General features: G+C 40.7%; 1 protein-coding gene across 2 annotated transcripts in view; it reads right to left on the bottom strand.

The window, feature by feature from the left end:
- Positions 1-22,144, bottom strand: part of hells (helicase, lymphoid specific) — a 71,135-nt gene that overhangs the window by 32,780 nt on the left and 16,211 nt on the right. For both annotated transcript variants that reach the window (XM_077613669.1, XM_077613670.1), the window contains exons 3-12: positions 20,428-20,546; positions 16,482-16,604; positions 16,322-16,363; positions 16,215-16,242; positions 16,069-16,124; positions 15,946-15,987; positions 15,626-15,850; positions 10,840-11,022; positions 5,355-5,498; positions 2,398-2,594 (exon numbers count right to left, since the gene is read on the bottom strand). In XM_077613669.1, coding sequence (XP_077469795.1) covers positions 2,398-2,594; positions 5,355-5,498; positions 10,840-11,022; positions 15,626-15,850; positions 15,946-15,987; positions 16,069-16,124; positions 16,215-16,242; positions 16,322-16,363; positions 16,482-16,604; positions 20,428-20,546 — 1,159 coding nt within the window. The remainder of the gene's footprint in view (positions 1-2,397; positions 2,595-5,354; positions 5,499-10,839; positions 11,023-15,625; positions 15,851-15,945; positions 15,988-16,068; positions 16,125-16,214; positions 16,243-16,321; positions 16,364-16,481; positions 16,605-20,427; positions 20,547-22,144) is intronic.

Raw genomic sequence — 22,144 nt, 5'->3', positions numbered from 1 at the left:
TTAACATTAATATAACGAGATTAAAACTGAACTAATACAAGGTTAAAATCAAACATGAACGCTAAATTATAGATTACGTATACTATTACAAGATTCAAATTGTGAAACAGTCATTTTGCTTATTTTTCTCTAAGATGAACTGGAAGTTGTTTGGTTTCTCGGGCATTAAGTTTAGCCGACGTAAAGTCTCTGTGAGCACATTTTTTGCGTAATATTAGATAATTATGACTTTTCTCCAAATATGACTTATAAAGTCATATTTGGAGAAAAGTCATAATTATGCGATTAAAAACATGACATTACTTATTTTGCATCACTCGAACCGGAAGTTGTTCAAGGTCCGCAGACAAACTTTTGGTGACATTAGGTCAATGTGAAAAATTAGATTTTTGATTCATTTTGGAGGTTTATGTGATCCCTGCTGATAAAACTTTGATGAGAATGACTATTGTTAAGTTTTAAGTTAAAAGATTTTCAGATTGTGTTGTTCCTTGAGATTTTTTTCAATGCAAAAAGTGTGCCACAGCTAAAAAAAAGGTTGGGAAACACTGCACTAGGCTAGCGTATGTTATGCTTATGGTTTTTTTAAAGGCGGCAAGAGCAAAACTAAGTTTGATAGTGCTTTACTGAGGTAAAATGTACACGTTAATAGAAGTTAAAGCAGTTAAACATCTACAAAATTGTCAAACTCTTCATCTTCTTTATCTGATATAAAGAGTTCGGCCAAATTCATGCTATGGTCCATCTCACTGTCAGAGTTGTCGCCGGGATATTCCTGGAACTTGATGCCAGCTTTGGCGAAAGCTCGAACATCAGTGCTGGCCGACACTTGAGCCCAGTGAGCCACAATCCATTGACTTATTGTCCCGTAACTCGCCCGATGCTGCCTTCCGGTCTTTGTATAACATACCTGTCAACCTCTGCCAATAACTGCCCTTATAAATGATTATGATTCCCCTTACAAACTCCCCAAAAACCTTACAAACACCGTACGAGTCGTACGGTGTTTGTAAGGTTTTTTGGGGGTTTGTAAGGGGAATCATAATCATTTATAAGGGCAGTTATCGGCAGAGGTTGACAGGTATGGTATAACTAGGTATACCATCGGACATCCATTGCTTCCAAGCCGTTTGCAACTTGGTTTTGAATGCTGTTTATAGCAATGTCCAGCCAACGATTCCTTCGTCAAGCCTACCGGAATGACGGCAAGTTCGGAGTTCATAAGCCGGAATTGAAGGACGTCCACATATTCACTATATAATTACTATAGCACGTGTGAAATGAAGAACAAATGATTAAAAGATGTTTTCCCTTACTAAGAAAAAAAAGTTCAAATAAACCTTGTTTTAGATCAGGGGTCCCTAAACCGGTCCTCGAGCGCCGCCTTGGGTGCAGGTTTTTGTTCCAACTGATCCAGCACAGACACTGACCAATGAGATTTCTGCAGAAAACAAGAAGCACCTGTCTGCAATCCACTGATTGCACTTGCAGGAACCAGATTGGTGAAAAGGTGTCCTTTTTCTGGGTTTGAGTGAAAACCCACACCCACTGCGGCCCTTTGTGGAATAGTTTGGAGACCACTGTTTTAGATCTATAACAAACACCTCTACTTACGAATGCCTCTAGGTGCAAAATTTCCAGGTTACGAAAACATTTTTACATGCAAATGAGTGCCTCGAGATAAGAAAAATATCCAAGTTACAGAACCCCCCCAAAAAGTACATGCATTCCTTATCTGTTATTGTATTTTGAAAATATTGTCGCGGATGCAATGATTTTCGCTTTAGAAGCTCACTCCACCATATACTGGGCTCTCATTGGCTGTCTCACAACAACGCTCAATTTTCTTTAACCCATTGTCTGCTTAAATTTATTTATGCTTGGGGAAGCGGTGGATGAGTGCCACGACCTGAACCGCAGACTTCAATGGGCAAAATTGTGTTGCAGGGGCAGGCGATGGGCCGTGTGGTCAGTAATACGGACGTTGACGAGTTAGTTGGTCGATGGATCTTGAGTAAATGCAACGCTCGACAATACACGAGGAATTCAACGAGAATTGCTTCTACTCCGCATGGGGCCAGAGCTGGCCATAGCGTCCTTCTTCTAGCCAATGGGAAGACAGCGAATTGTTGTGGTAGTCAAGGGGAAAGCATATCTACCACAAAATTTTCAAAATAAAACCTCTGATACAGGAAAGTGTTTAGGTTTTGGGGTTATTTGATTTTGTTTGATGTCTCGTAACTTGGATGGTTTTCGTGTCTTGGAATAAATGCTTTCCCATTGACCCTTTTTGTAACTTGAATATTTTGTACTTGTAAAAGGGATAAATGCCCCCCAGTAACTGTACAACAGTCCACCTTTTGGTTAAAAGAAAAAGGGGTTTTTAATAACATTTACCTCTTTAGGTCATCAAAAACCAAAGGCTGGAGAAAATTGAGTAGAGACCACAGCTCAGCCAAGTTATTCTGAAGTGGCGTCCCAGTAAGCAGCAGCTTGTTGTCTGTGGGGAGCATCTTTAATTCCTGTACTAGTCGACAGTTAAAGTTTTTAATTCTGTGGCCTTCATCCACAATCATGTACTTCCACTCATGGCGCTATGAAAAAAAGGGGAGGGGGGAATTGATAAGCAAAGAAATTGCAAGCAAGTTAGCAGTTAAACACCGCTTAGACAACAAATTTAAATAAGTCTGTGTTACACAACAGCACGGATGTGTTAATGAGGTTTTACAAATAACACTACAATTTCCTGGTATACAATATTTAGAATAAATATATTATACAGTGGTACCTCTACTTACAATATTGATTGGTTGCAGAACTGTCACGTAGAAATTCATGTTGTTGACTACTGTTTATGTTGAAGAATTATTTCTTATTTATCATGTACTTATTTATTAGTTGTTATTATTCATTGATTATTTATTAGGCTTTAAATGCCATTATACTTAAATAATGACAATAAAAGCATTCAATTCAGTTTGTTTCATAGCTTGGAATTTTCAGAAGTAGAGCAGTACTCAAATTCTCTACTTCATTCCATGGTCTTCGAAAAACCTAAACCCTTTATAAACAATCAAAGTAGGCCGGCCTAGTTGATGAGAAAAAAAACTCAAGATAAAAAGAAAATAAATAGTTGATAGATGATTATCACATCTTTTTTTCTTTCAAATTTGACACTTCACATTTCTGTGAATAAGTAAATAAATTACTCAATTATTAAAGTAACAAGTACGTTCTAACTTTTCAAAAAAAAAAAAAGGGTTTGTCATGCAATAAGAGGTAAGAAGTCTCCCTCCTAACAAAAACAAACCTGCACTCATCTTTAGTTTTAGAAATTTGCCTTCAAAATGTATGTGCAATATGAAGACAACTGAAGACATCATAATTGCTAAGCCTCACAAAATAAAACAACTGTCATACCTCACCACATCGCGGCTGTAGTCTATTGCAGTATTTTTTCTAAGTATCCAAAATAGAAAAAAGATGTTGATAAATATGTCACAAATTCACACTGAAACTCGCAAACGGAAAACGGGTTTTAAAAAAAATGGCAGAAGTCAGGGCACCGCTTCTTAGGCACCGAATTGAGTGGCACTCAGCGATGAAAAAAACATGTTTCACCGTGGAAGAATGATATAAAATGGCCAAGAATGACGACATCTTGCCTTCTCCTGTTTTGTTGCGAGTGAATTACTCGTTGTGCACATCACCTGTGGAGAAAGACTACGCCGAGCCTATTCCAGCTTTGTTTGGATTTTGAATCGCCATTGAAAATGCGTCCTAAGCATCCTGGCATCCATTGAGCCCAGGAAAAAAACAAGACGTGACAATGACCGAGAAAAACTGACGTTGCTATGCTAAAGGGGGTAGCACGCCATTAAGGCATAAATGATTGTACCGTGCGTTTTAACCAAGAAAGACTGGGACATTCAGAAGACGGCCACAATATCCTTTTCCCTTTCCGAGGACCCTAAACGAGTGGTAACCACTGTGAATAAAAAAAATGAACCAGGATTATGAGGGATTTACGCTGTAGATATGGCCGTGAAGCTGGCATGATGAGACATTTGCAGGAGATCTTCAATATGGAACGGAGTTTGCAACAACGTCTTCAGGAGATTGATGACAACATGGTCGGAGCCATTGAATTTGGAAATTGTCTTGACAGTGTTATGTCGTTATACAAAAGCTTATTTGTACAGGAAAAGAAACGGCGATTGTTATGTTCATTGTGCGCCGAAAACCTCTTGCAGAAAGAAGCTCCTCCTGCTGCCCAAACGATGCCTCCTGAAGAATCCATCAATGATACAATGCCTCTCAAAACTGAAAATGAGGACTTGGACCAAAGCTCATTGGTCATTGTTGTTGTTTTTTTAATAAAGCGGAGATTAATTATTTTCACTGAGTACAGTACTCAAAGTGTTTTAAAAACTTTTATTTATAGATTATATATTGAGATAATACATTACAGATAATCCTACTTGTGCACTTGCATTTTTGTATAGGCGCGAAAACATGTATGGTATGTAGTAATAGGGGTGGCCCTACTTCGCGGTTTTTCGATTATCGCGGTCATGTCTGGTCTGTCTACAAAGGGGGATCATATCGTGAAACAATGAATGATTACTCAGTGATGCATCGACTCTTCTGCTAAACTGGCTGCCTTCTACAGCGCGCTAACCTTGCGCATTAATAGAGCCATCGCGAATGGGAGGCCAATGAGGTGTTAGGAGATAATAGGAAACCAATACTAGAACAACTATTTAAAATGAAAAAATATCGGCTACAGCAGGGGTGGCCAACTCCGGTCCTCGAGAGCCGCTAGCCGGTCTGTTTTCCATGTCTCCCTCCACCAACACACCTGAATCAAATAATCAGGATCGGTATCAATCTTCTGGACGGCTTGCTGACGAGTTGGTCATTTGATTCAGGTGTGCTAGAAGAGGGAGATATGGAAAACACACAGGATAGCGGCTCTCGAGGACCGGAGTTGGCCACCCCTGGGCTACAGAATGTGAATTGTAGCTTAACTTGTGTGCGATGACATGTACAGTCATGCACGCAAGGAATAATGGGTACTAGGCCCATGACTGTAAAAATGGGTCAATAAGCAAAACCGCGCGGTTGTTGTGAATAGAGTGGTTAGTGAGGTTGTCATGCTTGCCATGACCAAAGAAGGCACTCAAAAACAACTCTTTTCAACACCACTATAATAAAGTATCTGCACATCTTTGGTTGGACAGCTTTATGTATCTTGGAATAGACCCAAGTGTTTTGTAACCTGAAAATATAGAATGTAGAGGTACCACAGTATGTTAAAACTCTAAACCCAGTTGACGACAAAATACCGATACCTGAAGAAACTTTCGATCATTCATGGCAATTTCAAATGAGGTGACAACGACAGGACACATATTGAGAGACCCCTGGAATATATTGATATTTTTCAGCAGTTTAACTCTCTCCGTTTGAGGGCCGTGATATAGCAGAACAGACACCTGGAGGAGACAAATTACATAATGACAAAAAGTACATTATTAGTAAAGATTCATAAGGAACTAATAATGCTTGGGTAAAAGCAAAAAAAACCAGGAAAGCAAGAACAGACAATGAAACGACAATATAAAAAGGGTTTGTATACTTTGTCATGGCCAGATATAAGCACTTTGAGGACTTTCAAGACCAATCTTCCAGTTTTTCTAGCACTTCTACAGATTTTTTCCCAAAAATTTATTTATTTTTACGATGAGGCAGAAATCTAATACGGCCACTTCTCAAAACTACAGAAGAGTACGTCTTTAAATATGTATTATGACCCTCAGCACTCAAATACTCCATCTTGAAAAATGGTAATTCTGCAAGATAACTACAGCAAGAGCGCTTGTTTAAAATTGCCTAAGGTAAATAAAACTTGCGTTACAAGTTTGCAAAGAGGCAATAGATTGAGCGATTACATTTTTTCCCCCCACTAATTATGACTTAGCAATGGCCCTGACTGCAATCAATCCATAAGCCCCATAGTTCCAGGTCACAAAACGTTGTCAACAGGAAAATCAATAGTTTGTTTATCAAAATATCGCACAACAGCTATCATTAATTTATTGTAGAATTAAATAACGAAAATGAGCTTGTGTGCCTCATGTCATTGGTGTTTTCTGGCATTTCTCTATATCAGTGGTCACCAAACTACGGCCCGTCAGCACATTGGGGCCGGCACTCTGAACAATACCAGAGACGCTATCGGATTTTTTTCCCATTTGGCCACAATTTTCGCCGACACTATGAATCCCGTCACAAAGACAAGTACAATAGCTTGCAAGGCCAAATAGGAGCAGACAAACTCTCAAAGCTAAAAAGTGGACTACTATCTCAGCAGAATATATTTGTACGCCAAGCTCAGCTGAACCAGGCATCCATTTGGGCCAGCTTTCGGGTTGCTAAACTGATAGCAAGCAGCGGTAAGCCTTTCACTGACGGAGAGTTTGTTAAGAAATGTATGGCTGCTGTCGCGGAGGAGGTGTGTCCCGAGAAGAAAGATGCATTTAATGCCGTAAGCCTGTCGGCGAGTACAATCACCAGACGCATTAAAGAAATCGGGAGTAATGTATATGCCCAGCTGCAGCAGAAGACGAAAGAATTTGACTTTTTTTCATTAGCACTGGATGAAAGCACGGACGTGCAAGACACAGCGCAACTGCTCATTTTTATTCGTGGAGTTAGCGCAAACTGAGAGTTATTTAGGTATTATTTATTTCATATAGTGTTATTTATTTCCTGTTTTTTCTGTGAAGAATTCAGAGAGGGTTATTTAGTTATTATTTATTTCATTAATAGTGTTATTTGTTTCCTGACTTTTTTCTGAAAAGAACCTGGAAAAGGTTATTTGGTTATGTGTGGCTTTCGGGAAAACAATAATTTTTTTAAGCTCCCCTACGATCGTCACACTTTTTCTGTTACAAAATGACACCGGCCCCCCATCAGAGAAGGGAAAAGTTATGTGGCCCTCACAGGAAAAAGTTTGGGGACCCCTGCTCTATATGGTTCATGTTACATCAAATTTTCCCTTTCTTGAGCACAGGGGTTAGGGTTAAACAAAATGGCTTGGATACCACCATATTTTTCCTTTTTAATTACATCTGATATAACAACACACACGCAAAACACAATCACATGAAATATAAATTTTAATTTACGTACAAAATTTGAGATTAACATATGGATAAGGGAGGGAGCCTTTCATATAGATATTTGCAGTATTTAATTATCGTATTTTCAGATATTAGCCACCTCTGCGTATAAACCGTACCCAGAGCTGCCAAACACCGAAAATCGTATTTCAGAATGGGTAAAGAGAATTTTCAGATTTTGGGAGATTTTTTCCTGGTGGCGTTTAAGAGCACAAATTCTAATTTTTAAGTCATTTTTGGGATAATTTTATCACTAATTTAAAAAAACAGAGCTGCAAACAACACATTAATGATTATTGAGAACTTTATTACACAGAATTTGTGTGAATGCAATCATGTCAAAATATTTGTGGCAATAAACATCTTCAATACAAAAATTAATAATGAAAGACCTACAAATTTTTTACCACATGTAAATTTAATCAAATTTCTCAGTTGCACGCTTGGCGTCTTTTGACTCCTCCCTTGAATATTTCTGTTCATAGCAAGCTGCTCCTCACAGTTGCATGTCCATCTTTCACATGGCCTGTGCTTGGTCCCATTGACATCCTGAAGTCTGTCCTGATCTTCCTCACAGCACTGAAAACACGCTCATGTGGCATTGCTGTGGGGAATCAAAAGTATGCCCAGTGCAATCTTTGTTATGTTAGCTTATTTTGGGTTTCCAGAGCTGTCTTTTATTTCTCCTACCAGTCCCCATTGGACATCAGCTCTCTCCTGTACTGTAATGTTCCCTAGCTGAGATCAGCGACTTCAGAATGTTTGAGCAATTCGCCCTTCATTAGAAATTTTTCTTTTACATATTTCACTGCAGTTATATAAAAATGTCTCACATTAGTGCAGATGGCAATCACTTTTTCAGGCATTTCTTGCTCTTTCATGTACTGACGAACGATCTCACCAGTTCAAAATCCTTCATTTTTCTCAAATGGAATACTAATCTTCTCATAATCCACTTTACTTCCAACAAGTCTTTGTCACGCAAAGCAACAGTTTTCATGAACTTCACCATCAGTTTCAGGTAGAAGTCTTTCATCAGTCTTCTGAGTTTGTGGATTAGGGGTGCCTCCGACTGTAGTGTCATGTTTAATGTTGTGAATATTTCCAGTATATAGCTCAGAAAAAGCATGTAGCAGAGAGCAGTCTGGCTACAGAGAAACTTGTATGCTCTGACTGGTCCGCTGTTGTGATGTGGAGATTTCTTCTTCTACTCCTCAAAAAAATGACGTTAAAGACTTCCTCAATACAAGAACACAGTCAACACATTGCTTCATTGAAAGCCAGCTCGTGGGAACGTATTTCAGGACCTTCAAGTTTGCGTCCCCACACAACTCCGCTTCAATCTTTAACTCCGTCTAACGTTTTGCACTATTCTTAAGGTGGTAATAAATATCCACAAGCACATCGTCAAAGTCAACTGGTAGGACATTTGTTGCATTTTTGGCAGCTATGTGCAGCAAATGGCAAATGCAGCCCGCAAAGAAGATGCTGTCGTTCTCTTCCTTGATATGGCGAACACCCCAGCTTTCCCACCTGACATTACTGAAGCATTATCACTGTCTAGTGCAACACAATTTTCTCAACCGAGATCATATTTCAGCAACTCTGCACTGAGAGTGTTAAAAACGTTACGGCCATTTGCAGACGCTTCTGTAACCACCGGAACAGATAAGTGATGTTGAGATTTTCTGGTTTCCACTGAAATGTCGCAACACTACGGGAAAAAACTTATCCGAATTGTCGTTACTGCCGTCCGTACTGAGTGTGAACAATCCTCTTGCATTAGCAGCATACGACTTGAAATATTCTCCGCTTTTTGCAATATTAAGGCTTTGGTCTTTGTGCGGGCGGATGCATAGTCTTTCACAATTTTTGAATCCGGAGAGATGGCTTTGAATAGTGGACCACAATGATCAGTAGCACTCAGCGGCACGTTATGCTCCACCCCAAAAAAATTGGCCATTTTCATCTCTGCTACACTTACGTTGTGTTGCGCCAAACATATATAATATATAACACTGTATTCCGTCTTGAACTTTTGCAGGTTGCAGTGCGTTGTATTTTTTTTTTTATGGGAACATATTATTATCACAGTTCTCTCATCTTCGCTTGGAAGCCATGGCTACTGTACGTCTATGCTGCTTCAAAAATCTATCAAAACTACATCCACGTGACCTAAACAGATGACGTGACCGGACGTTTGGTCGACCGGACGTTTGGTCGACCGGACGTTTGGTCGACCGGACGTTTGGTCGACCGGACGTTTGGTTGCCGGGTTCGCTCGCTGTCAAATTATGACAGAGTTTACTGTTGATATTTTGATATTAGATATTTAGATATTAAACTCACTCTCTCTCTCATGATTATAATTTTGAGAGCTGGTTTCAACAGTAACAACCCGGCGACCAAACGTGCGGTCGACCAAACGTCCGGTCGGCCAAACGTCTTTCGACGAAACGTCCGGGTACCACAGATGAGACCTAAACACACATCCGTTTAGGTCACGTGGATGTAGTTTCGATTTGTGTCATACTCAATCGGCCAATTTTAACTGAAAAAGTTATTAAAAGCAAACATAACGTTTCGAAACACCGATCGCGTCAGACATTGCTTGATTTTTTTATTTTCGTAGTTTTCAAAGAAAATGCGGATTTTGTAATTTGCTATAAACTGGCGTAGTAAACTACGGACGATTCATAGTATTTGGTAGCACTGCGTACACTTAAAATTGCCTTAAAATCGTTGAATTTTACATTTTTTCTCGTATAAGACGCCACCTGATTCACAATTTTCACCTCCAGATTCATGGTTTTAATAGGGAGTACAAATGTGTTGCTTTGACGGAAAAATCTTACGAAAAATCATCACACGTACTATTTCTGTGATACCATATGAATTGAAAGGATCGTCTGCTGGATTGCACATTCCATTGCATGTTCCGAAAGGGTAATGCCTGCGCGTGGACGAATTAAAAAAGGAAGTCATGTGAGCAGTACAACCAGGAACTGTGTCCATTGCGGTCTAGTTTGTCATCCCTATGTAAGATGGCGGCGCACTGAGCGAGCAATGGAAGGTATACGTGAGTTTATTTACGTTGTATGCAAGATATGGTTTATTTTTTTCTTGAACTTCATTCATAGACATCAAAATACATTTTGTTTAGCGGTTTTTTTATCTTTACTCTATTTTGAAATAAATGACCGTGTTGGCCGTATTGTCTTGCGTTATGGTGTTTCGTCTTTGTCACCTTGCCATTTCGTGCATGTCAAGTCTAATTTGTGTGCATATAAGCCATACCATTGATTTGGACTTAATTTTTTTAGATGCAAATATTGCGTATATGCGAGAAAATACAGTAGTTCAAACATGCAGTTCTTTACCCTCTTTTCTTTGAGGTGTGTACTTTTTTGTTTTTGACTTGTTTTACATTATTTGAATTTGCATTGACAATAAGGCAATCATTTGTATTTGGATTTTTTTGTATGATGACAATCGAGCTGTTCCAAGTTGCCTCACTTGGATAAGATAAAAATAAATTATTTATAAATAACTAGCATGAAGACATTTTAACTGTACTAAATGTTATACAATCTAAATTTTAAAGTGAAGTTACTATTACATTGAGAGTAATGTATTCAGTACCCCTCATCACCTCAGGCGTGAAGCGCTTGAATTCAGTGATCCAGTTGGGCAGAGTTGAGAGTGGTGCCACCACAAGGAATGGGCCCATACATTTTTTTTCAATCATCATGGCGATGTGTGCTATAGACTGGATTGTCTTTCCCAGTCCCATTTCATCAGCCAGGATCCCATTGACGCCATTCTCCCACAACATCTACAATCAAAGCATAAAATCTTGACAATTTAATACATGGCACAATTAAAAAACAAATAAACTAAGACCCAAACAACATGCGATACAAATATGCCATTACGGTGTGTGAAATATACTTGTGGCAATATTTCAATAAAATCTGTGATAATATAAAAAATGTGAAAAAATATGTACCGTATTTTCATGACTATAAGGCGCACAAAAGTCTTAAATTTTCTCCAAAATAGACAGGGCCCCTTATAATCCAGTGCACTTTATATATGGACCAATACTAAAATTGTTATCACGCTAAAATAAAATAAATCAGTCGATAGGGTACACCATCCTCTACAGCTCTCACAACTACGGCAAGCAGCCCCCGACTCTACTATTTTTCCCGTAGAAAAAGTACTCCGCAGTGACTGCTGGGATATACAGTGGTACCTCGAGATACGAGCTTAATCCGTTCCGGAACTGAGCTCGTATGACGCCTGGTGCTGAGGGCTCAGCTCACCCAGCATCTACCTTCTTCGTTGCAATGCGGAAGTGCGTGAATGCATCTCCAGTGGGCAAAGAACCTTTTTCATTTGTATCATTAAATATCTCGTGCATCCATTATTGAATATGGTTGGTAAAAAGCGAAACGCTTCTATTGAGGGAGTTGCAAGGACGAGGCAAGCCATTTCATTTGAAACGAGTGGCAATAATAACGAAGCTTGATGCGCGTGAGAGTGGTGAGCGTTTCACGGGCATACAACAGAAAGATCGAGCAGCAGGACCCAAATATTGAACGTTGGACAAAGTTTAATCAATTGAATGATGCCATACAGTGCTACCGCATCAAAAAAAGAAGAAAACTGTGCAATCGTCGTTAGATCGTTTCTTTCGGCCAGTTTTATTAAAATTATTAAATTAAATTTAAAATATTTTATTAAATGTTTTTTCAGTACAAACCAATGCGTGTTACTTATACAAGCCTTAAACATACAAATGCACTTATATAAACCTTCAATATACTTATATAGGCCTTAAACATAAATAATACAAAATATAGCACTGAATCAACTTACAAACAAATTCAACTTATGAACAATCGCTCGGAACCTAACTCGTTCGTAAGTAGGGGAGCGTCTGTAACAGGAAATGACATAGCTGAGCTTCCCACGTATTGATTGTGGGTAATGAAGTTTTATTCTGAGAAAGGTTGCCATTGCCTATGGGTGTTGTGTGCAGGAGTATACTTCATTACCCAGAAAGCCCTCTTTTTGCATGCGTGTTGTGCGTTTCCTGGTCCTAGGAGGAACTCGTCTGAATTAATCGTTCCGTGCTCGTAAATATTGTTATACACGAAAGATATGCAAAAAAGACCTGGCTTGGTCGCATCACGGGCGAATTATTCGATCGAAATTTCCCCCGTAAGACGAGCATTTTGTATGACGAGCGGTCGTATGACGATGTACCACTGTATAGTTCTTTTGTCAATACACCCAGTATGACGGCGAACACACTAATTTGGTGCTCGCCGTCATCCGGCTGTATTTACAAAAGAAATCCTGCCGCTACATGTTGGCGTCAACAGAGCATTCAAAGCTCGACTGCAAACTCTCTATCTCTATCCCTCTCCCTCTCCCTCTCCCTCTCCCTCTCCCTCTCCCTCTCCCTCTCCCTCTCCCTCTCCCTCTCCCTCTCCCTCTCCCTCTCCCTCTATATATATATATATATATATATATATATATATATATATATATATATTATATATGGATGAATGTCGAACCGCAACATGAGATTATGGCTACATGAGGCGTATGTCAAGCGACCGGATGGCTTTTTTCACGGCTTGCCGTCACTTTTGATTTTTGACTCCATATCAGCGGTGAAAAACCAAATCACGAAAATGAACTCAGAGCTTGCCGTCATTCCCGGAGGCTTGACTAAAGAACTACAACCGCTGGACATCGGCATCAACCGGGCTTTCAAAGCAAAGTTGTGAGCTGCATGGGAACAGTGGATGGTAGCTGGTAAACACAGCTTCACAAAGAGTGGAATGCAGCTCGTTACGCTACGATTTACGAATGGAATGTGGCCGCCTGGGCGAACGTGTCTGCTTGCACGGTTGTTCGAGCTTTTGCCAAAGCCGGCATCATCTCTGTGGAGCCACATGGCAATGATGGTGACTCCGAGAACGAAGAGAGGGGACCCGGCGTTTTCGATGACTCATTTGGACAATTGTTCAATTCGGACACAGAAAAAGAGGACTTTGATGGATTTGTGGGTGATGATGACGCGAGTACATTGTAAAATGGCTAAATAAAGTACAACCGAACTCAGTTTTGCTTCCGTTGCCTTTTTAAAAACGTGTTTTTAGCGTGTATTTTTAAGCTGGTGTATGTTTTGCCATGCCTGGCTGAGTCTATAAAAACAGTGCGTCCTTTGTGTGTAAAATAAAGAAATAGTTACTGACACTGCGGCTAAAATACGATGCACCGTAGTCGTGGAAATACGGTACAGTAATAGCGTTAATGTGTTCCAGGACCGAGCTCTTATTTCAATTTCCTTGTAGAGTAATACCTTGACATACGAGTGTCCCAACATATGAAATTCTAGATACAGTGGTACCTCGAAATACGAGCACCCCAACATAAGAGCATTTCGAGATACGAGTAAAATTTCGAGCAAATAATTATCTCTAGATATGAGAAAAATGTCGAGATACGAGAAAGACAGGTGGCCAAGACATGAGGCTGTTTATCATTGTAGTGCACTGTCTTTTTTTCCACATCTCTTTCGTGTATAACAGATATCTACGAGCACTGGGCGGAGCGTTACATTTTTTCAGTGTTTTTTTCCATCACTCAGCGCGAATGCCGGAGCGATCGCTAATACGAGGAGTATATATTACTTCTCGTTGTGTAATGTCTCTGGTCGCAACTCCCTCTTTGTAATGTCTCTGCGAGCACTGGGTGGAGCGTTGCATTTTTTTCCAGTGTTTTTCCCCCCTTAGCCTGTTAGCTCCCGTTGGCGGAGCGATCGCTAATTCAAGACTACTTCTCGTTGGCAAGTGGTCGTGCGTTATCCTATTGTGAGGATATTTGTGTGCATCATTTTCGAAATATTTTGAAGGGAATATACAACAGCTCAGCCTTCAACACTATAATACTGGACATTCTGACTAACAAACTCTCCCACCTTGGACTATCCTCTTCCATCTGCTGCTGGATAAAGAACTTCTTAATCAACCGACCACAAACTGTTAGACTTGGTCCTCACCTCTCTTCCTCCATTACTGAGCACTGGCTCCCCTCAAGGCTGTGTACGGAGTCCTCTTCTGTACTCCCTGTACACATAGGACTGTACACCAACCCACCAGTCTAACCCCATCATCAAATTTGCCAATGACACCACTGTGGTCGGACTCATCTCAGGAGGGGATGAGTCGGCCTACAGAGATGAGGTCAACAAACTGTCTTCGTGGTGCTCGGTGAACAATCTCACACTGAACACCACGAACACTAAAGAAATAATCCTGGACTTTCGCAAACACAGCACAGATCTGGCCCCACTCCTCATAAATGAAGTATGTGTAGACATGGTCTAGTCCTTTAAATTCCTGGGGGTCCACGTCACGGATGAGCTCTCCTGGTCTACAAACACCACGGCAGTAGTGAAGAAGGCCCAGAAATGACTCAATTTCCTCAGGGTACTCAGGAGGAACAACTTGAACACTAAGCTTCTGGTAACGTTCTATAGAGCCACTGTGGAGAGCATCCTGGCATACTGCATCACAGTGTGGTACGCTGGAAGCACGGCAGCAGACAAAAAGGCCATGCAGAAAGTGATTAACACTGCCCAGAAGATCGTCAGCTGCTCTCTGCCCTCACTGGAAGACATTGCCTGCCCTTGATACCTCAGCAGAGCCAGGAACATCATCGGGGACCCATACCACCCTGGTCACAATCTGTTCCAGCTGCTGCTTAGAAATCCATTAGCAAAGCTGTTAAATTGTGTTCGATCCATGGCTTCAGTCCATTTTCCAAGCGTTCACACCTGTATTATGTTGTCATTCACGCCAGGAATTTCCTCTGTATAGCTCTGATATGCTGTTTCTTTAAGTATTGAGTGTTTTTGAGGGTTAAAAGCGCTGCAAGCACACGGAAGTCAAATGCCTTGCCACTCCCCTGGGATGTTTTAATGGATTTACCGTAATGCTTGGAATGCGCGGGGAGGCTATTTTTAGGGTGAACGTCCGCTGGGTTGATCGCAATATGTAGCGTGGCGGCAAGAAATAAAACCAGTCACTCAAGCGGTCAGGGCCATACAAAAAATGAGTTTAGTGCACAGACAAAAAACACCGACCGATTGGGCGCATCGACCATTTTTGAGAAAATGTTAGACTTTTAAGTGTGCCCTATGGGTGTGAAAATACGGTATGTAACAGTTAATCACTGAAATCAACTGCCAAAATTTCTCAAAACCATGTATTCATCAGCCAGACCCTCCGCCCTGTAGTCGGTACACCCCCCCCCTTTTTTTTTAAGTGCCTTCAAAATTATACTTCATTTCAAATAAAAAACGACAGATTTCTTAGAAGACCGCCTCAATTTCAAACAAGCTGATAAGAACTCACTCGAAGCCATTCGATGCCCTCGATTTGATACCACCTCATGACACCACCGGTGAAGAGTTGTGGCTGTTGAGCAGGAACTGGCAAACCATTCACCTTCCTGTCAGTGCTCAGATGTTTGGCATTGTCTCGCACCGTCTCTGCCAAACGATTCTTGATTTCTTGGTTAGAATCACTCATGCTCTCAATATCCTTGGTATCTAGTTTTTTCTGTGCAGAAGCTTCTTCCTAACATGCAGTTTGTGACATTCATGCATACAGTTGGTTAAACTTTGCCAATTCATCCATAAAAATGTGGAAAAGTACAAAGCACTATAGATTACCATATTGTCAAATTTTGCCTTTTTAGCTTGTGACAAGATTTCCTGAAGAAAAAATAAAGGGGGAAAAAATCAAGCAGAATACATGACAACAGCAAAATCAAAGTCTGTAGAATAAGACCGTACTTCTTTAGACATGACATCAGCAATTTTGTAGTCATCATCCTTTTTTCTCTTTTTATCTGCAGGTAGTTTGGGAGAATCAAAAAAAATAAACAGAAGTCATTAGAATAAGGCCTTTGTGTAATTTACATAAATAAGCAAGCAACTACCTGTTCCAGGTGCAGACATTTTAGTGGTCTGCAAATAAAACAAACACAGAGTCTGTTAAATATGCCCATGCAGGTGATTTGATAAATGGGATTGAAAAAATACTCACTTTCTTGGCCCTCTTTTCAAGTTTTTGCATCTTGAATTTTTCCTTTTGAAAATAGACAATACTTAAAGTCTAACAATTCTGAGCACTAACAATAATTCTGAGCATCAAGATCATCGAAAGATTGAATTTGAATAATATGACAACAGCTACATTGATGTACCTCATTCTGTTGTCGCTCCATTTTACTCAACAAAAATTTAGAGTAGATGTTACTCTTCTGGAGCAAATGTTGCAGTCTCTTATAGCGGACTTCATGACTTTCCTTCTCCAATGCCCGCCGAGCCTTGTAAAATGTGACACAAATAATTTATTTGTGAAAAGGCCATATTCATCTTGCAGACAAATGCATATAATACAAAATGCAGAGCTGCCAACCTCTGTTGACCGCATTTCAGGATTCCCTTGTCCCATTTCCGGAGTAAGTGCGATTTACGCAAAATCAATATAAAATGTAAAAAAATAAAATAATTGTAGGACAATTTAAATCAGGGGTCTCAAACTTGCGGCCCGCAGGCCAACTGCGGCCCTCGGGACGATAATTTGCGGCCCCCGTCTTAATATGAAAGATCGATTTTTTTTTTATTATTATTTTTTTTTTTATATATATATATATTTTTTTACCCCTTTCCCCATGATGGCGCCGTTTAAGTGGCAGCCAGTGGCAGTAGCTCTGTCCACTCATGTTTTTTCTTGTTTTACAGCATGTTTTACATGAAAAATTAGAGGGAACATTGACATGCACCTGCTTGTGGCAGGTGTGATACTGGTGTGCCGATAGCGAGCAATGATGATGTCGTGACCGGATGATTCGCCTAAAGACGTTTCGCCGACGGACGTTTGACAGACGGACAGGTCGTACTAGTATTTGTTAGTTTAATGATTAAATACAAATACTAGTATTTGTATTTAATCATTAAACGCTGTTTTCAGCTGGATTTGACCGAATTTGAGAGCATTTTGAGCCGTTTGGCGAATGGACGTCTATAGACGTTTTTTTGCCTCCATCGCGATATCATCCAGTATTTGTATTTAATCATTAAATGCTGTTTTAGGATGGATTTGACCCGATTGCTGTCATTTTACGGCTCGGTTCTGCTACATCTGCCTGCCCAAGAGTGCTTATTCCCGGACTGCCATTGATGGTAGACGAACATTGATTTTTACTATAATTTGGACAACACCGGCGGCGGGCCGGATTAAAAATCCTAACGGGCCGTATATGGCCCGCGGGCCGAGGTTGACAAACTTATACACACACGATCCGGCGGGGCGAGCGTTCGAATCCCGTTTCGGCGAAACCTCCGTTCGGCCGAATGAACGTTCGGTGGAACGTCCATTCGGCGACCTGCCCGTCTGTCAAACGTCCGTCGGCGAAACGTCTTTAGGCGAATCATCCGAGTACTGATGATGTCGCTCACACTGGTACTCAGTGTGCTCAGGGAGGTTGTCTTTCTGCTCAGACCAACAAAAAATTAGAGGGAACTTTGGTTCGGAGCTGAATGAACCAATCACGGTGAGGTATACGGCTCTGGAGGGCGGGACATCGGCCGGGCTGTCCAGTGCCTCGCTCACTCACTCATTCATTCCTCCAATCAGCTGGGCGGAGGAGAAGCCGTGAGGCCGATCACTCCGCTCGGCGCGCACACTCCTCCGCTGCTCTCAGCATAGAACTGAATGAGGCGCTATGATCCGTGATCCAGCCTGTGTCAGTGACTGTAGCCATCTCCGCGATTGAAACGGAGAGCGAAAGTGCACATGCGCCACAAACCCGCGCGACTGAATGTGAAAGATCAACCCGAGACTCATTCCAAGTGGAAAAACATATTACAGAGCCCCAGAGATGTCTCTTTCAAAGCCTGCCGTGAAGAGAAAGGTCGGTGATGAGCACAGACAGTTTCAAGAAAAGTGGGGAGTGCAATATTTCTTTGTTGAACACAGGGGCACCCCGGCGTGTCTCATTTACACTGAAAAAGTTGCGGTGCACAAGGATTACAATTTGAAACGTAATTGTACTACGAGACATGCTGAGGAGTACGAAAAATACCAGGGAGATGAGAGAGCCAACCAGGTTGCCAGTCTTAAAACACGTCTTCTGAGGCAACAGGATCTCTTCAAGAAGGCTACCAAAGACAGTAATGCAGCAGTCAAAGCTAGCTACGCCGTTTGTGAGTTGATTGATCCTGTGCTAAGTGATCCCAAATGGCTCATGGACTTGGCTTTTCTTGTTGATATCACACATGAGCTTAATGTACTGAACAAGAAGCTACAAGGCCAGGGGCAACTTGTCAGTGCTGCCTATGACAACGTGAGAGCATTCTGCACTAAACTTGTGTTATGGAAAGCCCAGCTCTCTCAGACAAACCTTTGCCATTTCCCAGCATGCAAGGCTCTCGTGGATGCAGGCACACCATTCAGTGGTGAGAAGTATGTTGAGGCCATTTCGAAGCTACAGGAGGAATTTGATCACAGATTTGCAGACTTCAAGACACACAAAGCCACATTTCAAATTTTTGCGGACCCCTTCTCCTTTGATGTGCAAGATGCCCCTCCTGAGCTTCAAATGGAGCTCATTGACCTGCAGTGCAACTCTGCACTCAAAGCCAAGTTCAGGGAGGTGAGTGGAGAAGCAGACAAGCTTGGGCAATTTTTGAGAGAGTTGACCCCCAGCTTCCCTGAACTTTCCCGAAGGTTCAAGCGGACCATGTGCCTTTTTGGGAGCACATACTTGTGTGAGAAGCTCTTCTCCACCTTGAACTTCAATAAGTCCAAGTACAGGTCCAGACTTACTGATGAGCATCTTCAAGCTCTACTGAGGGTCTCCACTGCTTCCTCCCTCAAGCCAAATGTGACTATGTGAGAAGAAGCGCTGCCAGGTCTCTAGCAGCAAGGAGTAGGCAAGAGAAGCCGTGTTCAGAATATTTCATGTTCAATGTTCCATTCAAGTTCAGAAAGTTAAAGGTTAAAGAGCTGTTAATACAGACATTTGAAACGGAATAAAAATAATTCATTTTCTCTACTTAGCCAGCCAGTGTATATCTACTGTATGCTCATTAGTATTATTTGGTTTTGTATTACTGATTGATTTATTTTTTATTCATCTTTAAGTTAATTTATTTAATTCATTATTTTTTGTTAAAAAATAAAGATATTTGATAACGTTGGAATGTTTTATCAGTGCTTTTCTTGTGGAAATCCTGATGCGGCCCAGTCTCACCCAGACTCGGCCTCTAGCGGCCCCCAGGTAAATTGAGTTCGAGACCCCTGATTTAAATCAAACTGTTATTATGTTTTTAAATTAATTCAAATATTGTTTTTGCAAACTATTGAAAAAGTACAGCATAATGAAAATAAGTTTATCTTTGTGTTTGGGTCCTTCTGCTTGCATTTTACAGTCAGTAATTCCACCATGTGTCACGCATGATGTGTAATGTGCAAGTCGGTCCTTTTGGAGACGGCGTCAACATGTGATATTTTGTCTTATTAGAAATGTCATCCAAATTGCGATCCATTTAGCGCTTATTCCGAGGAGGCATATTGATCAGTGCTGTGTACTCTTACTTGAACTTCCTTTAGAACAACGCCGGAAATGATAGGTTTTTTTCCAAACAAAAGACTGGTGGTTTAATCAGCCTTAAAAATACTTATTTCCCTTATAAAAAACGAAAACGAAAATGTTAAAGCGATTGGGACTACCTGCGCAATCGATTCCGAGTTGATTACCACGCTGAAGTCACACAAGACAAATCATTCGTCAGAACTTGTAACTCGGATGACTAACAATGCACTTGTTACCGAATTCTTCCGGTTTATAGTGCACTTGAATCAAGATGGCGGAAGCTGTAACGATGGTGTGAATTTTGAGGCATTTAAATTGGAAATTTGATACTTTTCCGGAAAGGCTGCTTAAAAGAAAAACTTAAGTGACAATTTTTTGAGATTTCCAGAGTTTGCGTTGCATTTCCGGGTAAACTCCAGAAATTCCAGAGTAGTTGGCAGCTCTGAAAATGGGTGGACAGGTAGTCCATGACTGACTTATTATCTTGTCCCTCTGAAGACAGTGAAAGTGATTTTCTGTGATTGTAATTGGATAGTGATTGGCAGCCAACCTTGTCCATAATCTCCCCATTTTTTTTGTCCCCTTCTGCCATCAGATGTCGCTCTTCTTCCTCCATTTCTTTAGTAACAATAACGTCGGATGACTGATCCTCGGTTTTCAAGTCGATATCTTAAAATAAAACAATCAGCAAAATTATACACAGGTGGAAATGTGTCGATATTTTAAAATAAAACAAATCAGCAAAAATACACACCAGTGTAAATATGAGCGTCTATGATCGCGGTTAATGTAGACCAGACATGGCCGCGATAAACGAAAAACCGCGAGGTAGGGTCACCCCTATATAAAAATAAATAATTTTTTTTTTTTTTTTTACTTCAGTGCTGAGTCCTAGTAGCAAGCGGAGGACAGGGGAGTGGCTTCCGCTTGCGAGTTTCAATGTGGATTTTCACATTTTTATGAACTTGAAAAATATATATGTGTGTATGTGCGCGCACGCGCGCACGCGCGCACACACACACACACACACACACACACACACACACACACACACACACACACACACACACACACACACAGTGGTACCTCGACATACGATCTTAATCTGTTCCTAGATCGTATGTCGAGCTTTTCGTAACTGGAGCGAACGTTTCCCATTGAAATGAATTAAAAACGAGTTAATTCGTTCCAACCCTCTGAAAAAACATCAAAAACAGGATATTGGATTGGAAAAAATGTTTTATTTCTTCTAATTCGCCATCTATTAACAAAGTAACACATAACTAGTGGTTTAATAGTAATAAAATGTGTTTAATATAACTAAAATTGGGCGGATTTCGCCGACGGGAGAGAGAGACGCGCAGAGCGGGCGGGCGGGGTTCTCCAGGGGACTTTCCACGTCGAGACTCAGCGAGTGATGCAACTTGGCGCTGAATGTCTCCAAAACCATGGAACTCATTCAGGACTTCAGACGGAACAAGCTCGGTCCACTCTGCTGACTCACTTGGACTACTTTATTTATTCATTTCTTATTAATGATTAGTTATTTATCATTACTATATAGAGTGGTACCTTGAGATCCGAGCTTAATGCATTCCGGGACTGAGCTCAACGTCGATTTACTCGAATCTCAAATCATCTTTTCCTATAGAAATGAACTAAATACAAATTAATTCATTCCAAAACTCTGGGAAAAAAAACAGGATATTGGAATGGAAAAACATTTTATTTGTTCAATAGTACAAAATTAGATGGATTTTGCGGAGGGGAGAGAGAGAGAGGGACAGACTTTTTGCATAGCAATGCGCTCGTAACATTACATAACAAAAATTTAAATAAACTTAGATTACGATACAGACACTCAAAAATTAATTTAATCTAACCTAACACTAAACTTAATTCTAATTTTGTTTTAAAGAAGGTAAAAAAAACATTTCTTCTCCCGGGTTGGCTCTATTTGGCCCGCTTCCACCCTGACTTTCAGCTGGATTTTAAAAGGAACCTATCGAGTGTTGTTTGCTTTTGTCTTCCCTTCAAAATATTTTGAAAATGATGCACACAAATGTCCTCACAATAGGATAACGCACGACCACTTGCCAACTTGCCCGGGAAGTAGTACTCCTCTCGTATTGGTGACCAAGCTCCACCATTCTGCACTAACGGGGGAAAAACACTGAAAAAATGCAACACTCCGCCCAGTGCTCGTAGAGACATTTACACGTTAGAGTTGCAGGGAGAAAGACAGTGCCCTTGATGTTCTTATGAGC

The sequence above is a fragment of the Stigmatopora argus genome, chromosome 11, assembly GCF_051989625.1.
Source record: "Stigmatopora argus isolate UIUO_Sarg chromosome 11, RoL_Sarg_1.0, whole genome shotgun sequence".
In the NCBI taxonomy this organism is placed as follows: domain Eukaryota; kingdom Metazoa; phylum Chordata; class Actinopteri; order Syngnathiformes; family Syngnathidae; genus Stigmatopora; species Stigmatopora argus.
This window is presented reverse-complemented; position numbering and strand designations above follow the sequence as displayed.